General features: G+C 43.2%; 1 protein-coding gene across 14 annotated transcripts in view; it reads right to left on the bottom strand.

The window, feature by feature from the left end:
* The window catches only part of nfixa (nuclear factor I/Xa), a 97,595-nt gene that overhangs the window by 9,840 nt on the left and 74,072 nt on the right, over positions 1–13,683 (bottom strand). For 4 of the 14 annotated variants that reach the window (XM_037253394.1, XM_037255082.1, XM_037256619.1 and 1 more), the window contains 8 exons: positions 13,213–13,287; positions 12,816–12,939; positions 11,628–11,663; positions 11,325–11,452; positions 10,222–10,296; positions 6,021–6,146; positions 2,585–2,754; positions 1,078–1,225 (listed from right to left, as the gene is read on the bottom strand). In XM_037253394.1, the coding sequence (XP_037109289.1) occupies positions 1,078–1,225; positions 2,585–2,754; positions 6,021–6,146; positions 10,222–10,296; positions 11,325–11,452; positions 11,628–11,663; positions 12,816–12,939; positions 13,213–13,287 (882 nt within the window). The remainder of the gene's footprint in view (positions 1–1,077; positions 1,226–2,584; positions 2,755–6,020; positions 6,147–10,221; positions 10,297–11,324; positions 11,453–11,627; positions 11,664–12,815; positions 12,940–13,212; positions 13,288–13,683) is intronic. The other 10 variants (XM_037260491.1, XM_037259034.1, XM_037258183.1 and 7 more) reach the window with 9 other exon arrangements.

Here is a 13,683-nt window from a genome sequence, read left to right as displayed (position 1 = left end):
GGCTGCTCCGTCCGGCGCCCCCTCCTGGAGTGCCTCTCCCATGGCCCGACTCTTTCAGCGCACCTGTGTGGGCGCAACCAAGCAACACCTAGACACTCCTCTCCCCTTTGCTCCCCCCTTTGTGCGACTAAGCCTCACCAATCGTGTTTGGGTTGTTCTCCATACAGTTTGATTTCCATCTTGTTCTGACTTATTGTGAGATCTGTGAGAGGGGGATTGATTGGGTGTGCTAAATTGGGGCACGATGGTCTTTAGTTTTCTTTTTATGTTGCTTTTTTTTTTTTTTTTTTTTGGAGTCCACGCCAACTGCCCTAATTTTGTTCCCCTACAAAGGAAAAAAAGAGAGAAACAAAGGGGGAAAGAACTGAGAATATATCAAGCAAAAAAAAAAAAAAAATCAATGAGAGAAAGGGACGTATTGCCTCCGTGAGCCAGACATGCAAGGACTGTGTCAATCAAAAGCTTTTGAGCTACAGAAGCGACGTGCAAGGGGGGCCCGGGACTGATCTGCTCGCCCCCCCTCCCCCCCACAAACCACGCAACCCAATGAAGCTGACGAGAAGAGGGGGGGGGGGGGAACCACACTGCCTGTTGCGGTGCTAGCATGAAAAACAACACTAGAGAGCGAGAGAAGCTCAAATAAAAGACGGGGAGGGAATGAACGCAAAGACACGAGCAGAGAGAAAGAGAAGCTGAAGCTCAGAGGAAGGGGAAACAGAAGTGATGGAAAGAGGACCTCTGGTATGGCGAAGGCGTGGCATCTAATCGTTTTTGGACCTTCTGTGGTTCCCTCAAATGCTTTAACTCCAGGGGCTGCTGAGAGTTGGAGCAGTTTCCCATCTTAAAGGAAGCAGCTCAAGGAAGACGAGTAGTGATTTTGTACGTATTCACGTGATATTTCATGTCGAAATCCAGTCGTGTCTTAATGGCACGTGAAACCTACGATTTAGGGAAATGAGGTGAAATGAACTAGCCTCGCTCAAAGAAGCTACAATTTGGTCTGGCGTCTAGGTTATTTCTGCGGGGAGTCTGGGGCCGAAAGGGGGGAATTTGTGGAGGGGAGCGGGAGTGACTTACACGGAGATGCGGGTGAGCTGAGTCCACCGTCGGTGGGCGTGCTGATGCTTTTAGAGTCGGGCATGGGGAGGGGCACGGGGCGTGCCACCGGGGGTGGCGGGGGCAGCAGGAAGGAGCCCGGCATTTTGCTCTGCCCACCTCCGTTAGGCTGCAGATGGACCATATAGACAGGGTGAGCAGGACGGGACGCACCCACCCCCACCCCACCGACATCACACAGGGGAGCCGGCCGGGCACAAAGCGACAACCGATACGCACCTGCCGACCCGTAGACGGCAACAACGCACACACACACACAAGTACGCACGAGATACACACGCACACACAACCTGACAATAAAATGATCAAACAGTCCGACCAAAAAGAATGGAATACGTAAGAAAAGGAAAAGAGTGTAGAACATTTTTTCACAAGGGAGGAAGTAGACAAGGTGTTGTCAGTGTAGTGGTACAATTTTATCCATTAGTGCAAAATGTGCACAAAATGTGCACAAAATGTGAAAGTGCCTGTTTGTTACCACATTTGGGGACAAAACATGAAGGCCAAGTTTACAGTAGTGGTATACAGTCTACAGTCCAAGCATTTTATATAAGTGTGTGTGTATTTGTGTGTGTATATATATATATATATATTTTTTTAGGGGTGCAGATGATACCAGCTTTACATTGATCATTATTATGATGGGGTCCTTGAAAAAAAAATCTCTAACTTTCAGAAACCCCTGCAGTGTGTTTAGTACAAAAGAAAAAAAAAATAGGACGTTCCCTGTGGGAGATTTAGTCTCATTGTTCGGAGCCCAGCCGCCTCACGAAGAATGACAGCTGGAATGCGACTGTAATTTTCCAAGTGTTTCCATGGTTCTTTATGGAGCGCTTCTAAACAAAGTTAAATTTGACCCTCTGTGGGTTTGCTGCTAACTCAGCCTGATCTTTTTCTTTTGCATGAGCTACATTTACTGCATCCTCCCATGACACAGCGGGGTCACAGTGGCTCTGACCACAACACCGGCCTTGGCACCCGCTTTAAGGACACGGCCGATGTTGAAAAAAAAGTAGGCCTTCTTTTATCTCCCCCTTGCGACAACTCGTCATCTGTATTTTTCGTGCAGCTAGATTTTTTTTGTGGCGTGGGGGCTAAAAACATATCACACTAACCTGCAACCAAAAACATTAATATGCAGTAGTTGCTGGGAAAACAAAACAGTGGGCTGTGAATTTTGTCATACGGTCTTTCAATTGATTGTTCTGTTATCGAATATTGTGAGTGAATTGTTCTTTTTTATGCCACAGTGGAGGTCTGCGTGGAGGTTGTGCAACATTCCATAGCGCCCCCCCCCACACTTTTAAAAGTGTATGTCTTCAATTCACAATAGTTTCATAGAAAGATTAATTCTGTTTAAAAAAAACACCCATTTTCACATCTTTCATCCTCAAAATATAAAAAAAAAAAAAAAAAGTAGTTGTCGCATAATTTTCCATTTGCTAGCCTTCTTGCTTATTTCACTTACCTGTGCGCTCGGCTGTCCTGTGCCGTCGGTGCACACAAACTGGACAAACTCCTTAAGCGGGTCCTGGTGGTGGTGGTAGCGTATGGTGGGGTGGGTGAAATAAGGGCTGGACTGCTGGATGATTGAGGAAGAGGGGAAGTGCAGGGCTGAGGCTGAGGCACGGGGGCTCCCTGCGGAGATGACCGGGAAACATCAGCAAAAGTAGAATCGAGCCTACAATGAGTCATTCTATTGTTTGAGCAGAGATAATGTGACATACAGTACACGGCACAGAGCGACATATATTATATTCCACGCTGTCCTATAATAAGACATATGCTTGAACTAAGCGGCGGCCATTATGTATAATTTTGCCGCTCAGGCCTATAATTGTCCTGACACAGAAAATAGCTGTGACGTTCTACTGCGGTAGGCTATTGTGCAACATCTGGCCCCGTTCACTTTCGACATCAGCCAACTAAGCAAACACACTTTTGTCAGTCACAGTACGTTTGTATATTTTTGCACCTTCTGCCGCCTCGCAAAACCGAGCCGAGATAGGAGAGAGCCGCAAACAAACAGACACTGTGATTTTTTTGATTGCTTGTCAGTGAGGTGTAATCAATCAGCGGCGGTTCTCCTTGGTAGCTTGTCAGAGGATCTCCCCTTCGCTCCCAAATGGCCACAAAACACCTCCAGGAGACATTCGTCAACCAGTCAGCCACACACGCAAACACACTAGCCTCCACTGTCTGTCTGGTCGGCTGCAAATCTTTGGCGTTTGCAATTTGGCACGGCGAACAAGAGACAAGCTGCTAGGTGAGGGGAGCCTGGCAAACAATCATCTGTGATTGTGTCTGTCACCTACTGTCTCGTGTGTGTCTGTGTGTCGCAACTCACAAAGGGCAACAGCGCAAGTTGGTTAAACTTTCTGCCGTTGTTGATTTTCTCAGTGGTCGGAAGAAACAAAGTACAAATACCATGTGACTGAAATTTAGATGGTACTTTGAACTTATTATTCACTTTTTTAATTTTACCCCTGACATTTTAAAACATAGCTTTGTTTTCTATTCTTTGTCAGAATCGGCTTGTTGACTTTTTCAACCATGGAAGGTTTGAGGTCCTACTATTTCGCAGATTGTTTTTCTACTTGTTCATATCGGGTGTAAATCCACTGTCAACCAGTAGATGGCAGCACATTACCTGTGTAAATTTGAAAGAACAAAAACATTTCAGCCTAATTTTTTACATAATTATTAATATACATCCTCTGTAATCCTGCTTTTTATGTCTACAGAAAGTGACGGAAAGTGATGACTATTTTATTGATGTGGATTATGAGATATGTTTGTTAGTTTGGAAAAAAAAAAAAAAAAAAAACAGAGGGAAAACGTTTTGGGGTTACTCATTGCTATTTAAAATATTTTAAATGTGTTTAAGATTAAATTAAGAGCTACTATTTGTACTTCTTAGAACAGAAAGTGAGTACCTCTGCTTTTTTCTCAGTTTGAGTTCGCACAGGGCCTAAATTTTGTATTCCCAACATACATGCATTGGTTGCCACAATGGCGGTCTCTCCAGGCGAGCGTAATCAGACAGCAGTCTGCCTGGCATCTCTCCATGTGCATCCAGAGCCAACAGCGGGACATAAACAATCCAGCACTTAGCCGCGAACACTCTCACACTCGACCTACACAAGAGGAGCGAAGCGTTTCGGCGCGCCCAAGGTGGGCCTTGGTTACGAGAAGCATCTCTCTGCGCATTCACATCTTTCTTTTCACTCCACTCTCCTGTCTTCCTCCAGGCACTTTATTGAAGCGAGGCCTCTAAGGGACATTCCATTTGGACTGCAGCCATTGTAGCGCAGACAAGAGTGTAAATTTACACATGTGCACGCGCGCGCGAGTGTGTCTGCAAACGGACGGAAGCTCAAAACACTACCTCATTACAGCCGCACTAATACGCCAAAAGCACTCAGCTAACAGTCAGAGTCGCTCTCACTCATTTGGAACTCGATTAAAATACAACGTTTAATTTCTTGAACTCGTTCGCAAAACGTGCCTAGTGGTTGAAGGCACGTCCTTGAGTATATATTCTAAATATACCTCTGGGAGAGCTGAAAGTAAAATTCAATACGCTTCAGCACGAGGGCATTGAGTGCAAATGACCTTTACATGGTAGGTGCGGTTTGGCCGCCGACCAAGCCGTTCCCTTTGAGAGTCAAATGGAATGAGAGCGGAGGACGTATTTATGCCTTTGAAAAGTGAGCCCGCCAGCCTTCAGGGACTTGTTGGCAAAGTTCACATTGGAGGGACGTTGGGAATTCTCAGAGCGGAGATGGAGAAACCTTGTAGGATATATGCTATTGGAGCAAAATGCTCCGAGGACAATTTGCCCTTTGTGCCTCAATCAAAAAAACGTCACTGGAAACACACTAAAGGAATCTGTGGCGTTCTGTGAAAATATGCTCTCATTAAAACTACAAACAAGGACAAAACTGAACATGTTGAGCGGGTTAAAAAAAGAAAAGAAAAGAGAGATTCAACTAGAGTTGTTTACTTAGGACACACTTTGACTTGTAAGCACTTCCTTGTCCCCAAAAATTATGTAGACACTAGATAAATAAAATATAACTACATATATCTATAAAAAAATCCTACCAACTAACCCATAATAAGCATTGTTTTTATTTATTTATTTTTTATTTTTTTTAAACAGCCTACGCAATTTGAAAATCTGATTCCACTTCATAGCGATGTCAATTTGAATTTGATTAAGTTGTTCAGCCCTAACTGGAACACACACGGTTGGCACGACGACACAAAATTCACAAAACCTTTTTTCCACACAACTGTACTAGATAAGGAATTTATTCACGCATCACTATATTATCAATGGAATATTATCTATCCAAAATCCATCACCTTTTTTTTAGTGAACTAATGAATGTTTGTTAGCAGTCTCGACCGAGTGCCATTGTAGCTGTACTCATTGTGGCATTAATAATCGATGGCAGTAGGCCCAGTACTGTGCACACACCACGTTCATTGTACCAAAATATAAAAACTCATAAGCCATACAAACCACTGGAAATCACAATCCAAACATGAAATTCAATGGTGATAATTGGATTAATAAGCTCAAAGGCAAAGGCATGGATGCAGCAATGGTACCATGCAATGACAGTATTAAAACAAAACAAACAAGCACTATGGTGATGTTAAATAAACAAATGTATGGGTAAAGATAGACTGAAAGAGAGAGAGAGAGAAAAACTTTGGCCAGCCAGCCAGCCATGATATAGCAGTAACACTGAACATATGAAAACTCAGCAGTTGCAACTGAGGGATTGGAACGCAATTCTTTTGCTTATGGGGTATAATTTCCCTTTCCTTCTCTCTCTTTTTCAGACTGGAATATGAGGGGGGGTTGCAACTTGGTGGCAGGGCTCTCTCACCTGGTCTCACTCCTGCCAGCACGGGCAGCGGGTGGTGTGTGAACGCCATGCGGGGGGACCTCTGGGAAGACAGGGCGTTGAAATCAAACTTCCCCGGCTTCTTAAGTGAACCAGGCGAGGACAGTCCTGGTAATAAAAAAAAAAAGAAAAAAAAAAAGAAAAAAATGGGATCAACAAAAAAAAAAAAAGTAGGGAGGAGAGTGGGGAAAAGAGAGGTGGTTTTAATCATCAATTTCTTTTTTTTTTGGACTATATCACATTGCTTTTATTCTTATTAAAGGGGACTTAATTTGGGGTGATTTTGTCACCCATTGGTTTTAAAGAGCCAATCAGAAGACTCAAACCTGCCTGATTGCCTCATTCACAAATACATGGGGGGAATAAAAAAAAAAAAAGATTAAAGTTCTTTGTTTTTCCCGCCGCTGCAGTAACTCATTCTGATAGAAGATTCCCAGCTCCCAACTTTGAAGGAATGGACCGGGCAGTATTTTACAAGCATGTCTTCAAAAGAAGAAGAAAAAAAATGGGGGGGACAATAGCTGAAGCCAATATCAAACTAGCCTTTGTTTGAGAGCCAAGGCACATCTGTAGCAATAATAACAACTAACTGTGCCACTGTATGTTTTCTCTGTCTCGTTTCTCTTTGGCTTTTCTCTGTCTTTTTCAGGTGCCGGCGCCAAACGTGGCCACCGTTACAGCCACAGTCAGCGAGTTGCGGTTACGGCCACTGCCAGGCCCACGGGCTGGCTGCACGAGAAGACGGCCTCATTCAGAAATAGCACAAACTGTACAGTATGGACGCGGCAGCTGCTGAGTGCGAAAGACAAGCAGACGGACAGAGGAGACGGCGGGAGGCGGCGATAAGCACGTGGGAGACATGAAAATATGCGAGAGCAAAGCCAGTGAGAGAGCAAAGCAGAACCTGTGAGAAATGCAGCAGTGTTTTGTTTTTTTCCATGCGTTGCTCTGACGACATGTATGAAATCGGGATGTCAGAAGATGTTTGCGTATGCTTATTATCTGGAGCGCACACATGTAACAGCATCAAAACAGAACAAAAAAAATAAAAACGTTCGTTGTATTGTGGGGTTTCTTCTAATCTTCCTGACGACGAATATGATATTTGGGCTTGAAAACTTTTTTTTTGCAGGCTTTGGTTTTGTAGTCTATTTTTGTGGCTGCTCCGCATCAAACAGGGCATTCAATATGATTCCTCCTCCAGCTGGAGACGTGTGAAAGTGGATGGTAAGCGTGGGGGCGTGCAAAAAAAAAAAAAAAAAAAATTCCCTCCTGGTGTGAAAGAGTTAAATCTCAAGCAGGTGGGAGTAAATATGTGTGAACCATTTATGTCTCCGGCAGACATATATTTCTTTTTCTTCCGCCACAATCCTCCCCCTTCTCCGAACCCAACTGTAGCAGGAGTATGTGGGAGTATTGTGCTGTCAGATACATTCCAAGCATGAAGAGGACCTTGGATCCAGCTTCTGACACCAACAGTCAGTAGTGATTTCTGTGACACTCGAGTGTAAACTAAAAAATAAATAAATAAAAAGCCTGGGAATAACTGAGATTTGACAAAGCATTTAGCTAACTATGCTAGTTTCTCAGCCAAGTTAGAAAAAAAAAAAAGGAAAAATGTGAATTTATTTATTGTGAAGTGCAAATGACTGTGGTGACTGAAATTTCAAAGAACATTAGCAGTACGCACGTATGTCGATGAAGCTAACGGCGACTCCGATTGGTGATTGTCGTGACACGAGAAAAAAAAGGCCAAGGTGAGATTTGAAAGAATGTTTCTGCGCATGTATGCGCTTAGCGTTGAATGAACTTCGCGAATCATCATAAGGAAGATGGGGGAATCCGCTGACGGCAGACATCTGGGCCCTTAAAAACGCCAACGTTACCATCAGGAGGATGTAAAAGAAAATGTCTCAGCACTTCAGAGACGAAACCGTCTGCCAATCTGGTTCACATGTGCCGCAACTGCACTCGTTCTCTCCTGGCACGCTCCGGAGTTCCACTGGCAACCAATCAAGCGCTCCCCTGATGACCCTTCTGTCTCTTTGCACTAACAGGCCTGCCACCAGATGCGCCTCTGAAGCACACTCACATAATTTTGAAGCGGGTTAAAAAAATAAAATTGACACTTGATTTGAACAAGTCATGGAAAAGCTGGGGAATTGTAACTTTCAGGACTCTAGCCACGTATCTGTGATTATATCACTGAAGCAGCGGGGGAAGCCCACCCGCTGTTTGATTTATTGAACAATCATTTGGAGCTAATATGAAATCATGGTTGTTTTGCCAGCCTTACACCCCCTCCCCTCCATGAGCCTATGTGGAGCAGATGTCTCCGGCATCCTCACGGATCCCAAGGCTATCCACACAGTCATTCACCATCTGGGACCGTGCTTCAGCTGCGCAAATGCGTGTCTGTGCGTGGAAATCGATGGTGTGTATCTGAATGTGACAGTGTGCGGATGTATTGAGAGGAAGGAAAGCGCTGCAAGTGGACACACACTCAGGCACACCTGTCTGTGTGATGAGCTGCTTTTGATTCGTGTTTGCATGCTCGCACCTCGCTGAGAATTCCCAGGTGAGATTGTATTTGGCAGGTTCGGCTAGTTGGGAAAATCAGATAGACCACAATTTTTTCTTTTTTTTGTGTACCACACCCCTAAAAATTTTCCTAATTGTCTGTCTGCTCTTTTATATATTTGTTCTATAAAATTCTACGAATTCATTTTTAGCTGCAGTGCTTCCAGTATTTTTTCGTCCAATCAGATTTCAGCTTCTTCTTGCTGCCATGTTAATCTAAACTACCCTGGGGCCTTTATGTATCTTAAACTATATTACCAATGAGGATGTTTTTTTTAACCAATTAGATTTGCGCTCACGAGCTAAGGTGGCTCTCAATGAAGTCAACATTTTTCTGTTGTCTGATTGGTTGGTCAGAGCAAAACATGTGTGGGGCTATCAACATAGTACACTTTTAAATGTTTTTGTAATCTTGTATAGTTTTGCACTAGTATTGATGATTCCTATAATTGGATCGATCCGATTTTTAGTTAGCTGAATGCACTTTCTTTACATGTGCCACATCTAAACAGCTACCTCCTGAGGAGGAGACGAGGATGGGGGTGAATTTGAGGAACTACAAAAAGCCATTTGCACATCTCTATTCTGCAGACTCATTAGGCAGTGCGCAACGCAGCGTGCTGCACTACGGAGACCAGGAGGCCACACACAGACAAGGGAGAGACAGACCATAGCGAGCGAGAAATAGGAAATTGATGGGAGGTGAAGCTCTGCAGCGCAAAGACATGCAGCGGAGCTCTGCTGCGGCCCCCGATGAGCAGCGCTCTCTTAATTACATCTACAGCTAAGTGGAGCAGGAGCATCGGAGCAGCTAGTGATGAACCTAACCATCGCTTTTGGCTACGTCCCTCCCCAGAGTCCTCCCCTGCTGTACACATTTTCAATTAGACAGAAGGGAGACTGCGATGGAGTGCAAGAAAGCAGGAGGAAGGCTTTTACACCTCTGATCCGCAGACGGTAAAACGTCTTAATGAGGGATTTCAAGCCAGGGGAGGGATGGCGAGACTGAGAGGTGGAGGCAAGGTGGCCACCTGAACACCTGCAGGGGCGGGGAGCACGGTAAGCATGGGCGTTTCGATGTGTGAACGTCTGCCTATGGAAGGGGTGTCAAGTGGGCGAGCGGCAGAGGGGCATCTGTGCAGGCACACATTATTATGCACGCGTGTGCGCGCCACGCCGCCGAACCTGTGGAGGTCTTTTTATACATGACTGACTCACTCTAAGCTTGTGTGTGTGTCTGTGTGTCTTTACTGGTGTTTTTTTATTTTTTTTTATTGCATGGTGACATCTGTTGGTTAAAAACGACACCAGGAGGGCAAGCAAGGCCTCGGAGAGAAAGCCAGGGAATTGAAATGAGCTGTGCATGTGTGACAAAGAATGTCAAAATTTAAGCGGATAATCCTGGAAAATCCCGCCACTTAACCACACAGAAATGGGAGGGGCAAAAAAAAAACATCATCAGCAAGATCAAATTCTAATATCCATATATAATATTCTTATTCTACATTTCATTACCTTACATTCAAACACACATACATTATAATGTATATAAAGAGCAGAGTGGGCTAATAAATATCAAATATGTAATCAATATTGGTCTAACCATGGTAAGGAAACTGCACGCCTTCGTTTTCATGTTTTATCTTCCTCTCCTGCACACTGGCCAAATGGTGCTGCACTGAAAGTGGAGAAGGGTATTGTTAACAATGAGAGAGAGAGAGAGGGAGAGAGAGAGAGAGAGAGAGAGGGAGAGAGAGAGAGGGAGAGAGAGCAGAAGATGAGGTGGGGAAGTGGAGAGGGTTAAGGGTGAGCATTACGTTTTATGGCTTGTGATCATGAACATGTAGTACTTATGTCATTAGAAGTTATCAAGAGGACGAGCAGCTTTACAGGATTGTTGGCCGGGAGGGGTGGAGCTAATGAGTAGGTCGATGAAGAAAGCAGATCACAGTACTGGTCTAGATTACTATCAATATAAGAGGTCAAATTAGTACAGAGGCTTAAATAAGGCCTTTTATTCAAATGGATTGGAAAATCTTCCTGAGGTCCGTTGCTATTTATTATGGAATTTATCACCACTCATGCATTTATTAATTTCTTTGAGAAAGTGTTAGATTTACTAGGTTCAAGGCGGCTTGCTTGTCATTAAGGTTGGGAATTGAAAAGTAAATTTGATTGCGATACTGACATTTGTGATATTTAGTCAATCATGGATTATGTGATCAAATAATCTCTTAGGGCTCCTACTATCAAATATTTTTAGAATCGAGTATTCTATCGATTATCGGCTAATCAAGTAACTGGATAAAAATGGGTGTTGCATTTTTTTTTAAACAGTAACATGCAGGCAATATTTTTTCGTCATCAGAGTTGCCATCCTCATATTTGAGTATACTTTGTGACTTTGACTGTGTATGGCTTTAAAAGGCAAGGCCTGGTGAGTGACGTGGGTGTCATTGAATGACAATATAGAATTGGCTCGCTTCCAGCGGTTGAATCAAACATCTCTAGGGGATGATCAAAGTTGTTTGCCGCTTCTATTTTGTCATTTGCAATGTTTAGGAGCGGAGGGTGTATATTTTCAGAGTATAGGCAAGGGTTAGATAGAGGGATCGATTAGTAGGGCGATGGTTGGGACAGCGTGAGGAAGACTGGCGATGCTTTGCTTCGTGGGAGAGGGACGTATGAGGTGCGGCGAGGTGGTACCTGCATCCATTTCATTGGGCCACGCGCTGGATTGGGATGAGCTGGCTGCGGGTGAGCGTCCGGGATAGAAAACATCATCTGTAGGGCTCTCCATCTCACTGTCGTCTAACGACTTCCTCTTGGTGGAGCTGGCATGAGAGAAAAATACGGTACTCATGTGAACGCTCAGATCGAGGTCCTGACAAATCACAACCAAGGTATGAAAACTACACAGGACTTAAAAGAAGGAAGAGCTAGAAAGTGGTGGCATTAGCTTTCTGGATGAGTGTGTTTGCATTTATTTTAGTTTGTGTTTTTAACTACCTCCGCGGAAGGTTCGCGTACAGTTCCACCTCAGACCTAAAGTGATGGCGGATGACAAGAGGCGAGAAGAAAGGAAGGACAAGTTAAAGGAAGATAAAGAGGAAAAGCAGAGAAAGTAATTGCATGATTGAATAAAAAAAAACACTTTTACAATGCACAATATCGACGAGGATACGGAAAGAAAAACTTGCAGCAGTGAGAACATAAAGAGCAAAAGTAGCCTCTCTTGTATTTATTCTAAGTAAAAAGACCATTTTTAGCCAAGAGGAGGCAGCATGAAACCGTAACAAAGTGGATCCAAGAAACAGCAACATAGAAAGTCAACATTAGCATTTACATTTAATTGATAATCATCCTTGGAAAAAATAGCTATCCTGTCAGGGGTCACCCTGCCTGAAACCAAAAAGTCTGGAAACCCCGATAGTGTGCAGTAGAAAAGGAGCAAAAGAGTAAACAGAAAGTGAAACACATTCATACAGAAAGTGTGTTCAGGAAAGAGAAGTGAAGAAGAGGAGCAAATGGTTGATTGTCCCTAGCAAGTCAATGACGTGATATTATGCGGTGGTCCCTTGAGATACCAGCCGATTTTTGGCTAATATAATTGGAAAAAACGGATTCTTCAAAATGTTAGACACAGTGGCTAACAATTAGCATAGTTATCCTTTAAGCAATTGATAACAATTGAACACTAGCAGTGCAGCAACACATGTAGATAGATACTATAACACTTTTCAGACTTATATTTTTTTTTTATCCTCTGTGAACAAAAACTAATATTACTATCGTACTGAGGAGCTGAGAGAGGAGCTGAGTCTCCAGTTGAGTATATTGGGGTGTCTGACTTATGGTGCCCTCAGGTGGCCAAGGCGCGCCAGAACTGATAAAGAAAGTGTGACAAAACAGTTTTTTTCGTTCCAATTCTATTTAATCATACATTATATAACTACTTTATTATTTTTAAGTATGTAACAGAGTACTTCATTTCTCTTTTGTGAACATCTAATTGGTTTGTTTGGGAAGGTTGGAAATTCTGTGTATGAGTAGAAGTGTTGAAGCGTGGTCAAGGAAGAAATTAAGCTTATAAATCAAGGCACCACTGTACAATAATTTCACACGCAATGACAGAATGAAAACATTTTTTCCCATAATTTACATTTGTGATTCCAGTACTGCTTGTCTATTACGTACCTGGTGGAGGGAGGGGAGGTGAGGGAACGTCGCCCCACGGCCACCTGGTTGATGTTGTAGTAACTGGGACTGCTGTCCAGGTCGGCCAAGGAGAAGTTCGGACCTGACGCCGTGGCAACAGGGGCTAATGGGTAAGGGGAAAAAGAGCATTTAATTTTGATGACAAAAATGTGATCCTTTTTTCAAGTTATAAAGAGATATTTTGACATTTTCCTAAGTGAGTAAAGAATGAATATTAATGGGATAATTCAGGCATGAGCATGAGGGTGGCTATGTAGGTGTATGTTGGGGTTGTTCCAAATTGGAATTTGGCAGCAATCTGCTAAGTACTAATTTATGTTTTCCTTCTTCTTTTTATCTATTTATGTATTTGTTTTCTAAAGTATTTTAGACTTACTCTGGGACACTCTGACGAGCTCAGCCACGTTCCAAACCCCTGAGGTGACAAAGCAGTCTTGGAAACTCAGGTGTCCTGTGGTGGGGAAATAAATATACAATGATTAAAAACAGTCAGATAAGAAAGGAAAGAACTCCTGAACGTGTGGAGGAACAAGTGTGTCTGCAATTTGGAATCTAACGTACAGTGGATGTAAAACATTCACCCGCCCAAGCTGAAAATCATGAAAAAAAAGAGCCCCCTAAAAATGATGACCAAAACTTTTTAAATCATTCTTTTGACATCAAATCACTACAACTCAATTGAAATATTTGCTTTAATCTATCTTAGATGGAAGTAAAAATAAATTAAGAAACATAAACAACTGAGATAATGTTGTTGCAAAAGTGTGCACACCCTCCTTTTTTGTGACTGGTATAGTGTTCACAGTTGCCAATATTTTACGCCTAGTTCCAAGCAGTGCACTTGACT

This window comes from Syngnathus acus, chromosome 1 (assembly GCF_901709675.1).
Source record: "Syngnathus acus chromosome 1, fSynAcu1.2, whole genome shotgun sequence".
NCBI classification, from domain to species: Eukaryota; Metazoa; Chordata; class Actinopteri; order Syngnathiformes; family Syngnathidae; genus Syngnathus; species Syngnathus acus.
This window is presented reverse-complemented; position numbering and strand designations above follow the sequence as displayed.